Source organism: Nothobranchius furzeri, chromosome 2, assembly GCF_043380555.1.
Source record: "Nothobranchius furzeri strain GRZ-AD chromosome 2, NfurGRZ-RIMD1, whole genome shotgun sequence".
Classification (NCBI taxonomy): domain Eukaryota; kingdom Metazoa; phylum Chordata; class Actinopteri; order Cyprinodontiformes; family Nothobranchiidae; genus Nothobranchius; species Nothobranchius furzeri.
The window spans coordinates 91,472,938-91,493,669 of record NC_091742.1 but is presented as its reverse complement, the minus strand read 5'-3'; the positions used below and the strand labels follow the sequence as shown (position 1 = coordinate 91,493,669).

The window sequence follows — 20,732 nt, the reverse complement described above, 5'->3', positions numbered from 1 at the left end:
AAATGCAATCCAATCACATGACTAAAAGATCCTGGAATACCTGCACCACCAATACACCTTTTCCTCTTCCATCACCACAATCTTCCCCCATCACAATTGTGTCTGCCCCCTCAAATATGCCAGCGTAGAACCGGCCTTGCTCTCTACATACATTTATGTTTATAATGTAGGAGATGAAGAAAACTATTTTCTCCATCACTGGACTTTAGATTTTAGAAGTGTAAATTGTTCAGGAGGTTGTACGTCCTTCAGTCCACAGTATCTACAGTATGTTGGCCTCACTGGAGCCGGGCTTCAGGATCTGTAAAGTTACAATATGTTTAACAGCTTTTCTGAACCAGGGATAAAACATGGCATAGATCAGAGGATTTAGACAGGAGTTAAGAAACATGAGAAAGAACAAGAATGATGCATATGTTGTAGTTGTAAAGCTATCTATAAAATAAAAGCAGCAGTAATATGGACAGAAACACATCAGATATGCAACAACAAGAACACCCAGTGTTCTGGCTGCTTTTAGCTCTGATTTCTTTGTTTGTTGTTGCACTGAAAGCTGAAGGGTGACACTTCTATTGTGAGAGTACATGGCACGAGCCTGAGTCACAGCCACCACAAATACTCTCATATACAGAACTATGATGACTGTAACTGGAAATAAAAAGGTTATAAACAGATCAAAAGTTCCTACAAAATAGTCAAAAGATATTGTACATTCTCCAATGCAGGAAATACTCCTGCCTGGCTCAATCAGCTCATCTTTTATGTAGAAGATTTCATAGAAAGCAGCACAGCTCCAACAGAGACAAACACAGTGTTTCATTCTTGGTAAGGTTATTCTGGTGGGATAATGCAGAGGGTAACAAATAGCCACATAGCGATCAGCTGATATGAGAACAATGGTTCCAATTGAAGCACTGAGAGAAACAGAGGCAACATAATAGTAAAATAAACATGTGATATTACCGAGTATCCAGCATTTTGTCTTTCTAAAGATTTCAAATGGAATGATTAAAAAGCCAATAAGGAAATCTGACACAGCCAGAGAGAGGATGAGGATGTTAGCAGGTTTCTGGAGCTTCCTACAAAGAAACAAAGTCAGTCAGTGAGGTTAAAATAACTTATGCAGCGTAGAATCACACTCTGATCAGATAAAAATATAGATAATTGTGATGGATTTCTTTTTAATACCTGCCTGAAATAGGAGACTGAGATTATGATGAGGAGGTTTAGAAATGCTGTGATCAGAGAGAAGAAGGACAACACGATGTTCAGGAGGACAGCTTCAGACCAGTGAGGTGTTGGCCTCCTGCAGGACCTGTTGAGTTGTGGAAAACAGAACTCAGCTCCAATCTGTATCTCCATCATCAGATGGATACTGCTGTCTGAGCAGAACCCTGTCACACAGATAATTTATACTTTTCCTTCATTACACAATTCCTATTTGATCTGAGCACTAACATTACTCTTCCCTTGTGGCCAAAAACATCAAGGCAACAAAAACAGGCTAACATCATATGTTAGACAGGAGTCTCCATGGACTAGTAGAGGCCTGTCTGTAGGGGGCTTTAGGACACCATCCTCACTTACTTGAAACAACAAAAAAGTTAAAAAAAACTCAAAAGTTATTTATATATTTTAGGGATCTCCATCCTTTATTTGGCATGTGAGCTACTTTTACACAATGAAAGTACGATTAGTCCACATAGATACTTTTCATGTGTGAATAAGCTTATTTTAAAAATGCTATTTTACTATATTAACATGCATTGCATTCACAAGTTAATTTCTCTTTATCATCAATGTTATTAAAACATGTTTTAACAATAAAAAGTTTAAGGAAAATAGTGACATTCGGAAAATTAAACAAAACATATTTTATATCACACTCCCGAGCCTTCCTGGTAAGGTCTATTCAGGGGTTCTGGAGAGGAGGGTCCATCGCATTGTTGAACCTCAGTTTCAGGAGGAGCAATGAGGTTTTCGTCCTGGCCGTGGAACACTGGACCAGCTCTATACCCTTAGGGGGTCCTGGAGGTTGCGTGGGATTTTGCCCAACCAGTCTACATGTGTTTTGTGGATTTGGAGAAGGCGTTTGACCGCATCCCTCGGGGTGCCCTGTGGGGTGTACTCCGGGAGAATGGGGTACCAGGCCCTCTGATGCGAGCTGTTAGGTCCCTGTATGACCGGTGTCAGAGCTTAGTCCGCATTGCCGGCAGTAAGTTGGGCTCGTTCCCAGTGAGGGTTGGACTCTGCCAAGGCTGCCCTTTGTCACCGATTCTGTTCATAACCTTTATGGACAGGATTTGTAGGCACAGCCAAGGTGTGCCTACTGTGATGCGGGCGTTGTACCGGTCTGTCGTGGTGAAGAGAGCTGAGTCAGAAGGCGAAGATCTCGATTTACCGGACAATCTACGTTCCTGCCCTCATCTATGGCCATGAGCTTTGGGTAGTGACCGTAAGAACGAGACGCGGATACAAGCGGCCAAAATGAGTTTTCTCCAGAGTGGCTGGGCTCTCCCTTAGAGATAAAGTGATACGCTCGGTCATTCGGGAGGTGCTCGGAGTAGACACTAGTGATGTGTCGGCTGCGAACGAACCCTCTCTAAGAGCCGGCTCTTTGAAGTGAACGACGGCAGCCGGCTCGTTATTGAGAGCCGTCCCCTCCCCCTCCCCTCCCCCTCCCCACTTGCTTTGGTGAAAGCTACAGGCGATTGGTCAGCATGTGTAACTGTGTGTCCAGACTGTCCACACTTAGAGCAGTAGGGGCGGGGAAGAGGGAGGATCAGACTCAGACACACAGCGGATTACATGCGGGTGGAGCGAGAAGAGCGGGAATGAGGAGGAGGAAAAAGGCGAGCAAGAGAGAGGAGAGTGCGACGAAGACGATGAGAAAATGAGCGCCAGCAGGCGGAAAGTGGAGATTTCTTAAAGTGTTCAATTATTAAATCCATAGAAGTGATAAATATTTGAAATATTGCATTTTTTACATTAGTAAATCATTTTACATATAGTTTTGCATTATTTTGGTTATAAATGTACTCTACGCAACAGAAACTCTGAGGAGCCACTTGGGAGCCGAAAAGCCGGATCGTTTTGGTGAGCTGAGCCAAAAGAACCGGCTCTCTAAAAAGAGCTGGAATTCCCATCAGTAGTAGACACGCTGTTCCTCCACATCGAGAGGAGCCAGTTGAGGTGGCTTGGGCATCTGGTCAGGATGCCTACTGGACACCTCCCTGGTGAGGTTTTCCGAGGAGACCTAAACATAGACCCAGAACAGGGTGGAGGGACTATGTCTCTCACCTGGCCAGGGAATGCCTTGGGTTTTCTCCGGAGGAGCTGGCCAAGGTGGCTGGGGAGAGGGAAGTCTGGGCCTCTTGCCTTAAGGCTACTGCACCCGCGACCCAACTCTGGATAAGCGGATGAAAATGGTTGGATGGAACATATTTTATTTTTTAACTGGTCAGATAATTAAACACAAATCTATTTCATGTGAATATTTTAAATGGATCAGTAACATAACTTTTTGAGAACACAGGAACAGCTAACCTGTTCTTTTTCAGTCTCTGACACTGTGCTCTGCCCATAGCCTCAGCAGCAATGTCAGCTTTTCATAGTATTCAGTTATTTTATTATAAGTGGACAAACGCTTCCCAAACCTATCAAATGTCTTGGTAACACTTTACAATAATGATCCCAAAATTGGCTCACCTAATGAGGAACTAATGGTAAATGAATCAGGATTTAATGGTTACATAAGTTTCACAACCACTTCATGGTGGATTTATTAGCTGATTCTTGAATGATTACATTCAACATACATACGTTTTCTTTAGTAGTATAATATACCCTTCTCGTGTGAGATTAACGCATCAACCGAACACCGCACAGACCCCCCCCAGAACACAGAAGGGCAGTAAAACACAGAAAACCCCATTTAATAACAGTGAAGCAAACATCAGCTATAACGAAGGGGCAATTTAATGGGGCAACAACCTCTAATGGTCTTTGATGGACAGAGTCCATCTCGGACTGTCAAACCCTCTGTGAGTGAGTGACCAGGCCAGTAGGAAGGGGATTTGGCGGCCTGCTACGACAAGAAGAAGAAAGAAGAAAATATCATTTCTATAGCGCCTCTCAAGATAAAAATCACGAGGCGCTTCACAAAAACAAAAAATATAAAAAAAATGTAAAAATATAAAAAAGCATTTAGAAAATCCATGCTTTCGTTCTTTTTTAAACACAGAAACAGTTTTGTTTACCTGTTAGTAGCTACAGTTTCGCCGACGGCTGCCGGCGTCTTCAGGCTGACGCTGATGGTGGCGCGTCACTTCCTTCTCCGTTTATCTGTGGGCAGCAGAGGACGTTGTCGCCCTCTACTGCCCGCTCTCCCCTCTCCGACGATGCAGTCCCATGCGTGGTCCAGCGTGTAAACTCCGTCGTCCCTGTTCATGGTCCCACATCTACGTCTCCTTATCTCGATTGCTTCCTTGATCCATCTTTTGTATTTTTGTTGTTCGGTGGTTATGATCCGTGTGCTGTCCCAGTCCATTATGTGGTTTTCTCTTAAGCAATGATCTGTTACGGCTGACTTCTTTATTGTACTTTCTGCTTCTTCTTTTGCTGCTCTTGTGTGTTTACGATTTGCCTCTTTCTCACACTCCTTTCTGTGTTCTATTGTCCGTGTATTGAGTTGGCGTCCGGTTTCTCCTATGTATGTTTTATTGCATATTTTGCATGGGATTTCGTAGATGACTCCACATTTTTGTCCAGCTGATATTTTGTCTTTTGGGTGTACTAGTCTGTTTCTAACTGTTGTGTATGGCTTTGTTGGTGTGTTTATGTTGTGTTTTTTCATTGTTGCTCTTATTTTTTCCGTTATGCCTCTGATGTATGGTAGGGTTATCACTGGTTTTGGTTCTTGTCTTTCTGGTTTTCTGGTTCTTTTTTTGGGTTGTTCTTTGCTTTCTGTTTTTGTTTGTTGTTTTCCTTTGTTTATTGCCCATGTCGGGTATGCGCAGGTCTTTAAAGCGTGTTGTATGTGTTTGTCCTCTTGTTTACGGTCTCTCTCTTCTGTTATTATGTTTGCTCGGTGATATAATGTTCTGATTACTGACATTTTGTGTATGGTGGGGTGTTCTGATGTCCATAATAGATGTTGGTCTGTGTGTGTTGGTTTCCTGTATGTGTTTATGTTTAGGGTCCCGTCGGTCTGTCTGGTGATTTTCATGTCCATAAATGCTATGCTGCCTTCTGTTTCTAACTCATAAGTGAATTTTATGTTGCCCATGTCGTCAATATTGTTTAAGTGTTGTGTTAGTGTTTCTGTTTGACCTTTTGGTATGATTTCCAGTATGTCATCCACGTAGCGTTTCCATAGTTTTATTTTGCAGTTTGGGGGGGCGGTGGCTATGGCTTTTTGTTCCAGGTCTTCCATGAAAAACTCGCACAGGGTGGCTGATAACGGGTTACCCATGGCGAAGCCTTCCAGTTGTTTGTATATTGTGTTATCGTATGTGAAGTAAGTGGAGTTAGCTACCAGTCCTATCAGTTGTGCTATGTCGTCTGCTGTGAGGTTTGTCCTTTTGTGTAAAGTTTTGTCTTGTCTGATTCTGTTAACTACTATGTCTATGGTTTTTTGGGTTGGTGTTTTTGTGAACAGAGATGTGCCGTCATGTGAGATGAGTATGTCGTTGTCTTCTATTGTAATTTCCTTTAGTTCTTTTGCCAATTCTATACTATTTTTGCAGTGTTGGTCTGTATTCCCTAATAACGGGCTGATGATTCTGCTGATATCTTTTGCCATGTTGTATGTTGGTGTACCTATGCTGTCAACTATTGGTCTAAGTGGGGTGTTTTGTTTATGTATTTTTGGCGTTCCATATATTCTTGGTGTTATGTTTGCTGTAGGAATCCAGTGTTTGTACATTTTTTCTGTTATTTTGCCTTTTTCGTGCAGTGGCTTCAGTAATTTTTTCATGTTTTTCTTAATGTTTTCTGTTGGATCTTTTTTAAGTATTTCATATGTATTTTTGTCCTCTAGCATCTGTTTCATCTGTTTGTGCTGTCTTGGTCCGGATCAATGTTTTCAGCTGTAGGCTTGTGGGTGTGATGTTTTCGTCCCGGCATCTTAAACAGAAGCGAAGGTGGTTTCTTAGACGTGCGCGTTTCTGGTGTAATCGCTCCAAACGGCGGAAGTCCTTCGTTCCTTGTTGTCCGTATTTCTCTTTGAACATCTTAGGTGTGTTCTTGCTGTGTCTTTCTAAATCCATGCTTTCGTTCTTTTTTAAACACAGAAACAGTTCTGTTTACCTGTTTGTAGCTACAGTTTCGCCGACGGCTGCCGGCTTCTTCAGGCTGACGCTGATGGTGGCGCGTCACTTCCTTCTCCGTTTATCTGCGGGCAGCAGAGGACGTTGTCGCCCTCTACTGCCCGCTCTCCAGAGAGGCTGTAGAGGAAAGAACGAAAGCATGGATTTAGAAAGACACAGCAAGAACACACCTAAGATTTAGAAAATGTTTAAAAATATATTTAAAATGAGCAAAAATAAGCAATTGCGATTTAAAAGAAAAAATGTTAAGAAAGAGAGAGAGTGATTAGGAAAGAGGTAAATCAGTGGATCTTTAGGAAGGTGGAATAGGTGGGGGGAACAGAATAAAGAGAGAGTGGTGAAGAAGGTCAAACAAAAGCCAGCTTGAACAAGTGAGTCTTCAGCTGCTTTTTAAAGGAGACCACTGAGTCCACTGATCTCAGGCTCAGGGGGAGAGAGTTCCAGAGTCTGGGGGCCAAAGCAGCAAATGATCTGTCACCTTTGGTCTTTAGCCTGGTGCGCTGCACAACCAGTAGGCGTTGATCACTGGAACTCAGGGACCTGCTGGGGGTGTAGGGACTAAGAAGATCACCAATGTAAGATGGTGCTTGTCCATGTAAGGCCCTATAGACCAGAACCAGGATCTTGAAATGAACCTTGAAGTTTACTGGCAGCCAGTGAAGCTGGAGGAGAAGCGGGGTGATGTGGGTGTATTTGGAGGACTTGGTCAGAAGCCGAGCACAGGCATTCTGAACCACCTGCAGACGGTTCAGGGAGGCTCTACTCAGACATGTGAAAAGAGAGTTACAGTAGTCAAAGCGTGAGAAGATGAAGGTGTGGATAACTGTCTCAAGTTTAGAGCGAGACAGAATGGGACTTAGCTTAGCAATGTTCCTGAGATGGAAGAAGGAAGAGCGAACAAGAGAACTGACATGAGAATCCAGGGTGAGAGCTGGGTCAAAGGTCATGCCAAGATTCCTGACGGAAGGTTTGGTGTGGGAAGCAAGCTGACCAAGAGAGTCTCTGACTTTGGGAACCAGCTTGTCTGGGGCACAGATGAGGATCTCAGTCTTATCTTCATTCAGCTGAAGAAAGCTCCCAGCCATCCAGGTTTTGATAGAGTCTAAGCAGGTGTGTAACAGCTGCAGCTTAGACATCTCATTGGGCTTAAAGGAGATGTACAGTTTGATGTTATCTGCATAAAGATGGTAGGAGATTCCTTTGAAGGAGCTCAGGATGTGCTGCAGAGGAAGCAGATAGAGGAGGAAAAGTAGAGGCCCCAGCACAGAACCTTGTGGGACACCATGGGTAAGAGAGGTGGTGGAGGATCTAAACTTGGAGACGGCCACAGAAAAGGAGCGCTCAGAGAGATAAGAGGAGAACCACTCCAGAGCAAATCGTGATAGGCATACCCAGTCTCTCAGCCTCTCCAGTAGCAGGTGATGGTCAACAGTGTCAAAGGCTGCAGTCAGATACAGCAGGACCAGAACAGAACAGTCCCCTGCATCACTGTGAGTCAGAAGGTCATTAGAGACCCTAAGAAGAGCTGTTTCAGTAGAATGAGCTCTACAAATGTCATGCTGTGGGTAAGAGCTTTCACCCAGGACATGAAGAATCACATGAGAGGGACAGTGAGTAAAAAGTAAAATGGTTTATTTACAATGAGAAAAATAACAGAAGAGGCAAAACTAACTAAAGGCGCTGCTTCAGATCAGGATCAGGATGAGACCGGAATCTACGGGGATATAAGCAGAAGGTGAGCGAGACCAGAACCAGAGAACCACGAGATAAGAGTCTGTGACTGAGAGAGTTCTTACGGTCAGGAATCGGAACCAGAGAGGAGGCAAACTGAGGAAGGTCGGACCAGATGAGAAGTTCAGAGCGTGAGGCAGGCAGGCAGATGCGGAGAGAGGAGTCCAGAGGATCTTTAAGCGGCGAGACGTGGGAACAACTCCAGGCAAGGTAGGTGATGCACGAACAGGATACTGGAACGGAGTTCAAGGTTATAAACATGGAATCACAAAGAGAGCAGGCAGGTTCAGAGGCTAGAGACTACCGATGTGAGAGTATCAACCGGCACTGGAGTTGAGTCACACCGCTCCTTAAATCCTCTGTCCCTCAATTAGTAAAACTCCAAACAGGTGTGCCGTCTGCCGCGCCTACCTGCAACACAAAACAGAGAAAAATCCACCAGTAGGTGGAGGCAAGCCGTGACAGTGCCCCCCCCCCCCCCCCTCCCCCCCCCCTCAAGGGACGCCACCCGGCGACCCAGCAGAGGAGGAGGAGGCGGAGGAGGAGGAAGCACAGGAGGCCTCGAAGTCATCAATGAGGGAGACATCATCGATCCAGGATCCAGGTACCCACTGTCGGTGTTCGGGTCCGTAACCCTCCCAGTCCACCAGGAATTGCCGGCCGCGACCCTGTGGTCAGACATCCAGGATGCAATGCACACGGTAACCGACACTCCCGTCGGCGAGGCGGACTGGCGGAGGTGGAGCGTCAGGAGGGCACAGAGGGCACGACACCACCGGCTTGAGGAGGGAGATGTGGAAGACTGGATGCACCCGCATGGAAGGAGGCAACTCCAGGCGGACAGAGACCGGGCCCAGGACTTCGGCCAAAGGGAAAGGACTCCATACAGAAACCAACCCGGTTTTCCAGTCTATCTGTGGGTTGTGTACAACTAACCACTCATGACCCAAAACCACTGGTGACTGGGGAGAAGTAAAAATATAGAAGCTCAAGGTCTCGTGATGGTTACCAGAAATCTGCATAGTAACTGGGACCGTGCGATGAGTTATGGTTGTAAGGGAACAGCCATCCATTGAGGAAGCGCGTATGGGGGTAGAGAGAGGAATGGTGGGAATGTTGAGCTGTTGAACCACAGTTATGTCCAGAACACTCCTCTCACATCCAGAGTCCACCAACGCCTGGGTTGAAATTGTCTGTTGGTTATAGGAGACAGAACATGTTAAGTTGCACCGGGATTTCAGATTTACAGGAAGTCCACCCATCAGTAACCCAGGTCCTACTGATGGGCCCTGGCTTTTTGTCGAACCGGACAATCCTGCAGCATGTGACCCGGCTGCCCACAGTAAATGCAGAGACCCAAAGAGCGACGTCTAGCCTTCTCCTCAGGGGTTAAACTCGCTCGACCTATCTGCATCGGTTCCTCGGGATGAGCCAGAGAGGGATGAGGGTGATGTGGTCATTGAGGGGCGGAGTCAGGGATCAGTCTGAGGTTCTGTGTCCTGTGTCTCTCCTTGAGGCGTCTCTCGATATTGGCAGCTAACTGGACTAGGGACTCTAGGCTCTCTGGTTCCTGGCAAAAAGCCAATTGGTCCTTAATCCTATCATTAAGCACGTGAGAGAATGCGGCTCTAAGTGAAGGTTCATCTAGTGAGGACAGGGAGGCAAGAGTATGAAAATCAATGGCAAAATCTACTACAGATTGTTGGCCCTGCTGGAGACTCCAGATCTGTTTGGCGATTTCGGCTAGGGATTCTGATTTATCAAAAGTTTGTTTGTATTCAGCTAAGAAAGCTGCAAACGGTCCCTGCAGAAAGTTTGATTGCCGACTCCTGGCCTCGGCCCACTGTAGGGCTTTACCACGCAACAGACTGACAATATACAAAATTTTAACAGCATAGTTTACAAACATCTCAGGTGATCTGTTGAAAGCTAAATCACAAAGCAATAAAAAACAACGGCACTTTTCAGGTTCACCGGCGAATGTTTCTGGTTGCGGGGATTGCGCAACTCGGAACCCGACCCCGTGATGTGGAACAGGAAGTGGAGCCGGGAGAGAAGCTACAGAGACAGCAGCAGAGGGTGGTGTAAGTTTCTCGTTAATCTGGTGGAGGGCGGAATCGAGCTGGAACAAGTGACAACTGATTGAGGGCGGAACGAATGGATCCTTCATGCTGAGTTAATGTGTTTGCTAAGGCTGCGGGAAGTGATTCTTCAATGGGGGTGTTCTTTTGGCCGGTTAATTCTGTCATGCTGTGGGTAAGAGCTTTCAACCCAGGACATGAAGAATCACATGAGAGGGACGGTGAGTAAAAAGTAAAATGGTTTATTTACAATGAGAAAAATAACAGAAGAGGCAAAACTAACTAAAGGCGCTGCTTCAGATCAGGACCAGGAAGAGACCGGAATCTACGGGAATATAAGCAGAAGGTGAGCGAGACCAGAACCAGAGAACCACGAGATAAGAGTCTGTGACTGAGAGAGTTCTTACGGTCAGGAATCGGAACCAGAGCGGAGGCGAACTGAGGAAGGTCGGACCAGATGAGAAGTTCAGAGCGTGAGGCAGGCGGGCAGACGCGGAGAGAGGAGTCCAGAGGATCTTTAAGCGGCGAGACGTGGGAACATTTCCAGGCAAGGTAGGTGATGCACGAGCAGGATACTGGAACGGTGTTCAAGGTTATAAACATGGAATCGCAAAGAGAGCAGGCAGGTTCAGAGGCTAGAGACTACCCATGTGAGAGTATCAACCGGCACTGGAGTTGAGTCACACCGCTCCTGTGTGCCGTCTGCCGCGCCTACCTGCAACACAAAACAGAGAAAAATCCACCAGTAGGTGGAGGGAAATCGTGACAACGAAAACCTGACTGGAAGCAATCATAGATGCTATGTTCATCAAGAGCAGCTGTGAGTTGTTTAGCCACAACCTTTTCCAAGATCTTGGAGATGAACGGAAGTTTAGAGATGGGTCTGAAGCTGCTATGGAGAGAGGGGTCGAGACTCGGTTTTTCAAGAAGCGGGTGGATTACAGCGTTCTTAAAGTAAGCAGGGACCTGACCAGAAACCAGAGAAGCATTAATTGTAGAGAGCACGCTGGGACCGATGGACAGAAAAGCACTTTTAAACAAAGATGAGGGTAAGGTGGTGGGGGGGGGGGGGGGGGGGGTGTATGCAGAGGTCTTCATAGAGTTAACTAGTTTGGTTAACTCAGGCAAAGAAACAGGAGCAAAGCTATCTAGGATGATGGGCCTGGTTGGAGTCGGGAGAGGCAGCGATAAGGCTGAAGGAGAGATGCTAGATCTAACCTTATTGACTTTGTCCACAAAGAAAGACAGAAAGTTCTCACAACAGAGTGGATGGAGGCTGTAGGAGAGGCAGGAGACACGATGCTGCTGATGGTGTTAAACAGCACCTTGGGGTTCCCTTTGCTCTGGGACACCAGGTTGGAGAAATAGGAAACCCTAGCGTCTCTGACTGCAGAGTTAAAGGATGTCAGAAGATCCTTTAGGTGCAGCAGATGGACGTGGAGATGGGTTTTCTTCCACAAACGCTCAATTTTTCTGCATTGGCGCTTCAGGCTGCGAAGACTGCCATTAAACCAGGGAGTAGGGTTCACTGCAGGAACTGATCTGGTTCTGACAGGACAGATGTTGTCCAGAATGGAGAGGCAGTGCTCGCTGAACTGAGAAGTTAAGGAATCTGGGTCATTATCAGAAGAACAGGGTGGATCAAAAGCAGCAGAAAAATTGCTAGCTGTGCTCTCGTTAAGAAAACGAGAACTAACCATACGGCGAGCAGAAGGTGGGGATGCAGAAACTGACAAGCTAAAGAAAATGCAGTCGTGATCTGAAATATAAATGTCCTCAGGACAAACACTGTCAGCATTTAGACTGAGGGTAAAAACAAGGTCTAGAGTGTGCCCCCTGGTGTGTGTGGGGCCAGAAACATTGGGTTGGGTAAAGCCAAAAGTGTCCATAAGGCTGGAGAAATTCATGGCAAAGAGATCGGAGGGATAATCAACGTGGATGTTAAAGTCACCAACAATCACCAGTCTGGACAGCTTCACAGTAGAGGATAGAAAGTCACTAAACTCCTCAAGGAAAGAACTGTTTGGACCAGGTGGATGAAAGACCACAGCACAGTAGAACGGGTCCTTACGCCTGACTTTAATCAGCTGCAGTTCAAAGGAAGCAAAGTGACCAGAGGTTGTAGAGCTACATGGATGATGGTCTCTAAAAACAACAGCTAGGCCTCTACCACAACCAGAACCCCGGGGCTGGCTAAGAAAAGAATAACCACTCGGGCAAAGTTCAATCAGAGCAGAATAATCAGATGTTTGCTGCCAAACTTCAGTCAGAAACAGAAAATCCAGGTTTTTAGACAGAATTAGATCACTGAGCAGGAAGGTCTTATTGTTAACAGAGCGGGTATTTAATAGAGCCATGCTGAGCGAGGTGGAGGAATCAGAAACAATAGAAACAGCTGGAGTTAGTGGACGTAAATTAGTAGGGTTAGATCCACGGTGTTTGTAAAAATCACTTATGGAGGGAACAGGAGGAGAAACCACTGAGGAATAAGGATAAACCGACCTTAAAAACTTGGACGGATGAACCGTGTCGCAACGCTGCCTGGCGGGAATGTGGAAGTGGCGCTCAGGTCACCAAACAAAGGACAAGAAGCTAGAAGATTGCGCCGATGTTTACTAGATAAACCACGCTTTAAGAGAAGTCTTATTCTCACCTGGATTCCTGCTTGTTTACCTTTTTTCCTCCGACTTTTTCCCGGGACCGGACAAACATCACTAGAGGTGCGCAGCTCTGGATCATTGATTGGTTCCGGGCCGGTGCGCCACTCAGGTAAACAAACAGGATGGTAAATCCTCGGTGCATCTTGGGCAATCGTGAACGAACGGAAGGACAAAAGAGTCTGGCGATCATAGGAGATGGTAGCAGGGACACTACTGAAGAAGATCGCAGACAGGAGCAAGGTGGAAAAGAGGAGGTTAGTGGAGAAAAGTTTGAAAAAGTGGTACAGCCAAATCTACAGGCACGTCGGGCAAGAGATGGGCTTACTTAAGACGGTCTATTGAAACCTTCTCGCGACCGCCGGCAGACTCAATGAGAAAGTCCTTGGGCCCCGCCTCATAGACCCAAAATGGGCCGTCGTAAGGCGACTGCAAGGGGGAATGATGAGAGTCATGGTGGACGAACACGTACCCAGCTGTCATAAGGTCTTTAGGAATGTATACATGCGGAATAGTGTGGTGTACTGCAACAGGGACGAAAATACCTGCCCATCGAACAGCATTGGGAAACTTGGGTGCCACCACACAGGAATCAAACCCTTCTGCTATGAACTCACCAGGGACTGTAAGGGGCTGATCCAAAACAAGTTCAGCAGGGGAAAAGTTTAGGTCTTCCTTCGGAGCAGACCGTAAGCCCAAAAGGACCCACGGCAACCGGTCCACCCAGTTTGCTCCAACGAGAGAGGCTTTAAGGGCTGCCTTCATCGTACGATGAAATCTCTCGCAAAGACCATTGCCCAGTGGGTGGTAAGCTGCAGTGCGGTGAAGTGTGACCCCTAAGTTGTTAGCAACCTCCGTCCACAGTTCTGAAGTGAACTGGGGGGCCCTTTCTGAGGTGAGGTCAAGGGGTACCCTGATACGAGACACCCAAGTTTGCGATGAAGGCGAGCGCAACATCTGCCGCAGTAGTGGAACTTAGAGGTACAACTTCTGGCCAACGGGTGGTACAGTCCACCATGGTGAAAAGGTGGGTGAAACCACAGGTTGAAGGCAATTGGCCAACCAGATCCACATGGATGTGTCGAAGCCTCACCCGTACCATGAGAAAGCACTTTAGTGGGGCTTTAGTGTGTCTCTAAACTTTGGCCTGTTGACAGGCTAAACAGGAGGCTGCCCAGGTTCTGACATCTTTGTGCAGGCCAGGCCAAACAAACTTGTTGCCCACCAACATGATTTGAGGCCTTGACTCTGGGATACAACAAAGAGCGAATGGAATCAAAGACTCTGTGTCTCCATGAGATAGGGGCCAGAGGACGAGGTTTGCCCAACGAGACATCGCACAAGAAGACTGCTCCAGTGTCACCAAAGGGAACTTCCTTAAGGCGGAGGCTGGAGTCTGCTGATACAAATGTACGGGCAGAAACGACCGACTTCTGGTCTGTTGCCATGGCTGCGTAATCCACACCCAACCAGACAGCACCAATAGTCAACCTAGACAGGCTGTCGGCCACCAGGTTACATTTGCCGGCAACATGACGTATGTCAGTGGTGAACTCTGATTTAGCAGAAAGCTGTCACCGCTGGTGGGCAGACCTTGGTTCAGAAACCTTTGCCATGGAAAAAGTCAATGGTTTGTGGTCAACAAAGTCACTTTCAAAGTCAGAGAAAATCAGTGAACCTTCCTAAATGATCCGAAAATGGCGATTCGCCAGAAAAAGAGCAAGGAGCTCCCTATCGAACGTGCTATATTTCTGTTCATTAGGTTTGAGTTTTCGACTAAAAAATGAGAGGCTGCCAGTTGCCCCTGACCCATTGCTCGCAAAACCCACCAATAGCGAAATCAGAGGCGTCTGTAATAAGGGCCACGGGAGCATCTGGGGTAGGGTGTCCCAGTAGTACAGCATCTGCCAATGCTGTGTTAGCTTCATTGAAGGCACGTAGCATGTCCTGTGCCCACATGACAACTTGGTTGCCCTTCCTGCCCTTGAGGGTGTCATAGAGAGGGTACATAAGGTGAGCTGCTCGGGGAATGAAACAATTGTAAAAATTGACCATCTCTAAATACTCTTGCAGAGACTTCACAGATGCAGGGCGTGGAAAAGTTGCAACTGCCTGTACCTTCGCAGGAAGGGGGACCGCACCCTGAGGTGACACCAGGTGGCCCAGAAACTCAATGGACGACAACCCAAACTGACTTTTGCTGGGATTAATTATCAAACCATGTTCACTAAGTCTGTTGAAAAGCAAACTGAGGTGTTCCAAGTGTTCGGGGACTGATGAGCTAGCAAACAGAATGTTGTCCAAATAGACAAACAAGAAGGGCAACCCACGTAAAACAGAGTCTATGAGATGTTGGAACGTTTGTGCAGCCCCTTTAAATCCGAAGGGCATCCGCAGGAACTCAAAAAGTCCAAAAGGGGTAATCACTGCAGTTTTGGGTATGTCCAGAGGATGCACTGGGACCTGATGGTACCCCTTCACCAAATCAACCTTAGAAAATACTTTGGCAGAGGCCAGATGGGCAGAGAAATTTTGAATGGGGGGAATGGGATAGCGATAATTGTCGGTGGCGTTGTAAAGGCGCCCGAAATCACTACAAGGGCACCATCCACCATAAGCCTTGGGAACCATGTGTAACGGCGACGCCCAAGGACTGTCAGAGGGACACACAATCGCGAGGCGCTCCATATTAGTGAACTCCTCCCGTGCTATCTGTAACTTAGCGAGGTCCAGGCGACGGGGACAGGAAAACACTGGAGGACCAGTGGTTGGAATGTAATGTTCAACCCCGTGTTTTACTACAGCAGCAGAAAACATGGGGATTGTGATCGAGGGAAACTCGGCCAGCAACCTGTGGAACTCGTCACCCTTAGGTTAGCATGTTAGCCAAAAGTACAGGTGAAGGACCTCCCAGAGAGCACGGAAAAGTTTCAGAAGAGACAGCATCAACTAGACACCTGTTGGCTATGCCCACCATCAACCGAAAAGCACACAGGAAATCAGCACCCAAAATATGTACAGAAACCGAAGCCATCACAATATCCCATTTGAAACTGTGCCCATTAAAACAGAGAGTCACAAACAGGGTCCCAAAGTCCAGATAGGAGTCCCATTTGCAACATCCAACTGGGGACCATGCACAGGAAACCAGGTGTCGGCAGCAAAAGCTGGAATAACACTCCGCTGAGCTCCTGAATTGACGAGGAAATGTCGTCCTGAAGAAGCGTCTGTAAGGAAGAGCAGCCCGTTTGATGAGCGTTAACTACTGCTAGTGAGCGCCGGCTTTCCCGTTTCCCTGGTCGGGGAAGGAGCAGGGTGGAAAGTAGTGTCTCACCTTAGATCCAAACTTGCAGTGGTAAAAACACAGTCCAGCGTTTCCTTTGTAGGGTTAATGAACTACATATCTAGGAATCAAAGGCTGTTGCTATCAGCATATGTTTTAATTCCTAAGAAGATCAAACAAATTAACGAATGAAATCTACATGCATATATATAGATATATATGATATAAATTCATACACCAACTTGCTTGGTCTATCTTAATCAAAAGATTGTAATATTTATTTTTAAAGATTTAATTTAATAGCAAAGTTTATTTGTTAATTCAGAAGATCTAAAGATCTTTGTTTGTTCAGTGATAAATATACACCCACTCCGTGTTTATTTCAAGAAAGAGTCACGTTTAAAAAGGTGAAGAAATTTATTACTAAACAATTAAAAACATGACAATTTAAAATACATATTATAAAAGACAATTTATAAAAGCTTTGGTATTAAAAACAACCCTGTGCTTGGATGAATCTAAGGTGAAGTGTGTTTGGTTGCGGGTGAAGCAATGTCTCAGAACGTGTATCTTGGAGAGAGGGCGCGTTCTGGGTGAAAAAGCATTTGGTTTTTCAATAAGCTAAGTTGTTCTCATTAAAGAGTATTCTGACGCAATTTGTGTTCTACCTCACCATCAGGCGACCCTCGTTGTTGATCCGGACGTCAGGGGAGGAGGTTGAACAGCCTCAGCATACTGGGTCCGGTAGGGAAGACCGATGGTACCGACTCGTTCCGGTCCTAGAGATGCCGCAGGCACACAGGTGGAATTGGTTTGCGTCTGCAGATTCTCAAGGAATCTCGTAGCATCAGCTTTGTTCCGCAGGTGCCGTTTGTTGTGTCGGAGCAATTTTGCCAGTGTGACAGATATCGCTTTGTTGGTTAAAGGGAGTGTGGGCGGCCGTCCCAACTTCTCTAGAACTCACTCGCAACTGACGAGAATTCTGTTTTAAAAGATCGCTATTACCATTTCTAATGAACATTTTAATCTTGTTTTCATTTGGCATTACTTTAGTATTGCTCACCATCTGTTTGCTCTCTTGTTTTGAGAACCTTTTATGACAAAGCAAACACATTTTTTATTCCACTGCCCTGTTTCTTGTAACCCCCACCCTTCACACATTTTACATCAGAGTCGGGGTTTAACGCAGCTAAAAACATTTTAAAGAAGTTTAGTTGGCAGGGTGTCCAGACAGCAGGTAGATGAATTTAAGTTCGTTATTATGTCCCCCAGTGTTTTAGCAGTAATCACACTGAAAACTGGCCACAAACCTGTGTTGCTGTAGCTGTGGTCTGATTGTGCATGTTGACATGGAGGAATGAATGGTCGATCTGATGTTAATGATTTTCTCATAGTAGAACAGGTCTTGGGTCATAAAATGGAATATTATATTTTATTAATGAAGAAATTTAGAGATTTTGTAAAAAGACAAGGTTAAACAGACAGATTATGCAACAATAAAACATAAACTGTAAAACAGAGTTTTGATGGTGGAGAGGTCAAAGCAGTTGTGGAGAGGTTGTGGGAGTGAGTTCTAGAGGGTGGGGACAGCCATGGAGAGGTTGGTTCTGTGGGAGAGGGAGTCGATGGAGGTGATGTGGTCACTGGTTAGGAGACATGCAGGACAATTCTGGATGTCTTGATGTTCGGTGAGGGTTTTGGATGGGATGCCATATAGATAATTTTGCTGTATTTGATTTTTGATGTGATGAATACATGAATAAGGTTTTCAGGGACAGAGAAACAAGGGAAGATAAAAGTCTAACAAAATGGAATCCAATCACATGACTAAAATATCCTTGAATACCTCCACCACCAATACGCCTGTTCCACTTCCATCAACACAATCTTCCCCCTTTACAATTCTGTCTGTTCCCTCAAATATGCCAGCTTAGAATCGGCCCTGCTCTCTACAGACATTTATGTTTAGGAGGTTGTACGTCCCTCAGTCCACAGTATCTACAGTATGTTGGCCTACCAGGAGCCGGGCTTCAGGATCTGTAAAGTTACAATATGTTTAACAGCTTTTCTGAACCAGGGATAAAACATGGCATAGATCAGAGGGTTTAGGCAGGAGTTAAGATAAATGAGAAACAACAAGAATGATACAAATGTTGTAGTTGTAAAACTATCTATAAAATAAAAGCAGCAGTAATATGGACAGAAACACATCAGATACACAACAACAAGAACACCCAGTGTTCTGGCTGCTTTTAGCTCTGATTTCTTTGTTTGTTGTTGCGCTGAAAGCTGAAGGGTGACACTTCTATTGTGAGAGTACATGGCACGAGCCTGAGTCACGGCCACCACAAATACTCTCATATACAGAACTATGATGACTGTAACTGGAAATAAAAAGGATACAAACAGATCAAAAGTTCCTACAATATAATCTGCAGATACTGTACATTCTCCAATGCAGGAATTACTCCTGCCTGGCTGAATCAGCATATCTTTTAACAAGCAAGTTACATAGAAAGCAACACAGCTCCAACAGAGACAAACACAACATTTAATTCTTGGTAAGGTTATTCTGGTGGGATAATGCAGAGCGTAACAAATAGCCACATAGCGATCGGCTGATATGAGAACAATGGTTCCAGTTGAAGCACAGATGGAAACAGAAGAAACATAATAGTAAAATAAACATGTGATATCACCCAGTATCCAGCATCTTGTTCTCCTAAAGATTTCAAATGGAATGATTAAAAAGCCAATAAGGAAATCTGACACAGCCAGAGAGAGGATGAGGATGTTAGAAGGTTTCTGGAGCTTCCTACAAAGAAACAGAGAAAGTCAGTCAGTGAGGTTAAAATAACTTATGCAGCGTAGAATCACATTCTGATCAGATAAAAATATTGATAAATGTGATGTTTATCTTTTTAATATCTGCCTGAAATAGGAGACTGAGATTATGATGAGGAGGTTTAGAACTGCTGTGATCAGAGAGAAGAAGGACAACACGATGTTCAGGAGGACAGTTTCAGACCAGTGAGGTGTTGGCCTCCTGCAGGACCTGTTGAGTTGTGGAAAACAGAACTCAGCTCCAATCTGAATCTCCATCATCAGATGGATACTGCTGTCTGAGCAGAACCCTGTCACACAGGTAATATATACTTTTCCTTCATTACACAATTCCAATTTGATCTGAGCACTAACATTACTCTTCCCTTGCGGCCAAAAACATCAAGGCAAAACAAAAACAGGCTAACATCATATGATGGTAGACAGGAGTCTCCATGGACTAGTAGAGGCTCGTCCGTAGGGGTTTTAGGACACCATCCTCACTTACTTGAAACAACAAATCTCCAACCTTTTTTGGCGTGTGAGCTACTTTTACACAAAGTACCATTAATTCAAATAGATGATTTCCATGTGTGAATAAGCTCATGTTAAAAATGCTATTTTACTATATTAACATGCATTGCCTTCACAAGTTGATTTCTGTTTATTATCAATATTATTAAAAATGTTTTAAAAATAATTAAAGTTCAAGGAAAATAGTGACATTATCAAATTCAAATTTTATCAAATTCAAATTTTATTTGTCATACACAGTCATACACAGTATGAAATGCAGTGAAATGCCTTACACAACTGCTCGTGACCTAAGAGTTGAAAATAAAATAATTGTACACCACAAATTAAAATGAAGGGTAAATTTAACTGGGAAAGAGTAAGCTAAAATATATCTGAATTAAAGTTGAATAATAGAATAGCTTTACAACAAAATACACAATACAATACAAATCAGAATAAAAGGTAAATTTAGCTGGGAAGGAATAAGATAATATATTTATAAGTTGAAGTTGATAATAAAGTAACTGTACAACAAAATACACAGTATGTAAATGTATAAGGATGTATGAAAAAATAAAAATATCTATTCAAAACAGCGGCTGAACAAGTATTAAATGGAAATGAAAAAATATATATAATGTCCAGAGTTGTGCAAACCACATTTTAGTGACTTTGTAGTGCAACTGTGCTTAAGCAAAGTCCAGACTGTTCAGTGTGTGTGAGAACCATATGTGTGGGCACTTACTATGTGGTGGTGTGATTTAAAGATCGTATCGCTTGCGGGAAGAAACTCCTCCTCAGCCTCTCTGCGTCGGTCTTCAGGGAGCGGAATCGCTTTCCAGACCTCAACAAAGAGAACAGTCTGTTATTTGGATGGCTGAGGTCCTGCACTATCTTCCTGGCCTTGGTCCAGCACCGCCTGCTGTAGATTGAGTGCAGGTCAGGGAGCTCGGAGCCGATGGTGTTCTCAGCTGATCGTGTAACCCTCTGTAGAGCTCGTCTGTCCTGCACAGTGCTGTTCCTGAACCAGGTTATGATGTTCCCCGTCAGGATGCTCTCTATGGTGCACGAGTAGAAGTTCCTGAGCACCCTGGGGGGCAGTCGGAAGTCTCTCAAGCGTCTGAGGTAGTAGAGACGCTGCCGGTCCTTTTTCACCACGGTGTTGATGTGACAGGTCCTGCCTGATGTGAACACCGAGGTATTTGAAGCTGCTCACTCTCTCCACTGGGCACTCATTGATGACGAGGATCTGGTAGTTCCTCTCCTGCTTTGTACTGAAGTCCACTATCAACTCCTTCGTTTTGCTGACGTT

At 45.1% G+C, this 20,732-nt stretch overlaps 1 protein-coding gene and 1 pseudogene across 1 annotated transcript; both read right to left on the bottom strand.

Moving 5' to 3' along the window:
• Nucleotides 1–262: 262 nt before the first annotated feature.
• On the bottom strand, nt 263–1,362 carry LOC139066193 (trace amine-associated receptor 13c-like). The gene is made up of 2 exons (XM_070548388.1): nt 1,189–1,362; nt 263–1,075 (listed from the first exon to the last, which is right to left on the bottom strand). Exons 1-2 carry the CDS (start codon nt 1,360–1,362, stop codon nt 263–265), a joined length of 987 nt encoding a protein of 328 aa, XP_070404489.1.
• A 15,394-nt stretch (nt 1,363–16,756) lies between these two features.
• Nucleotides 16,757–19,183, bottom strand: LOC129159912 (trace amine-associated receptor 13c-like; annotated as a pseudogene).
• Between the last annotated feature and the right edge of the window lie 1,549 nt (nt 19,184–20,732).

What these genes read in the sequence shown, in the direction of transcription:
- LOC139066193 (XM_070548388.1), bottom strand. Translation starts at nt 1,362, where the DNA reads ATGGAGATACAGATTGGAGCTGAGTTCTGTTTTCCACAACTCAACAGG. An exon ending in CAGTCTCCTATTTCAGGCAG is followed by an intron (nt 1,076 to 1,188) that starts GTATTAAAAAGA and finishes CTTTGTAGGAAG; the next exon opens with CTCCAGAAACCTGCTAACAT.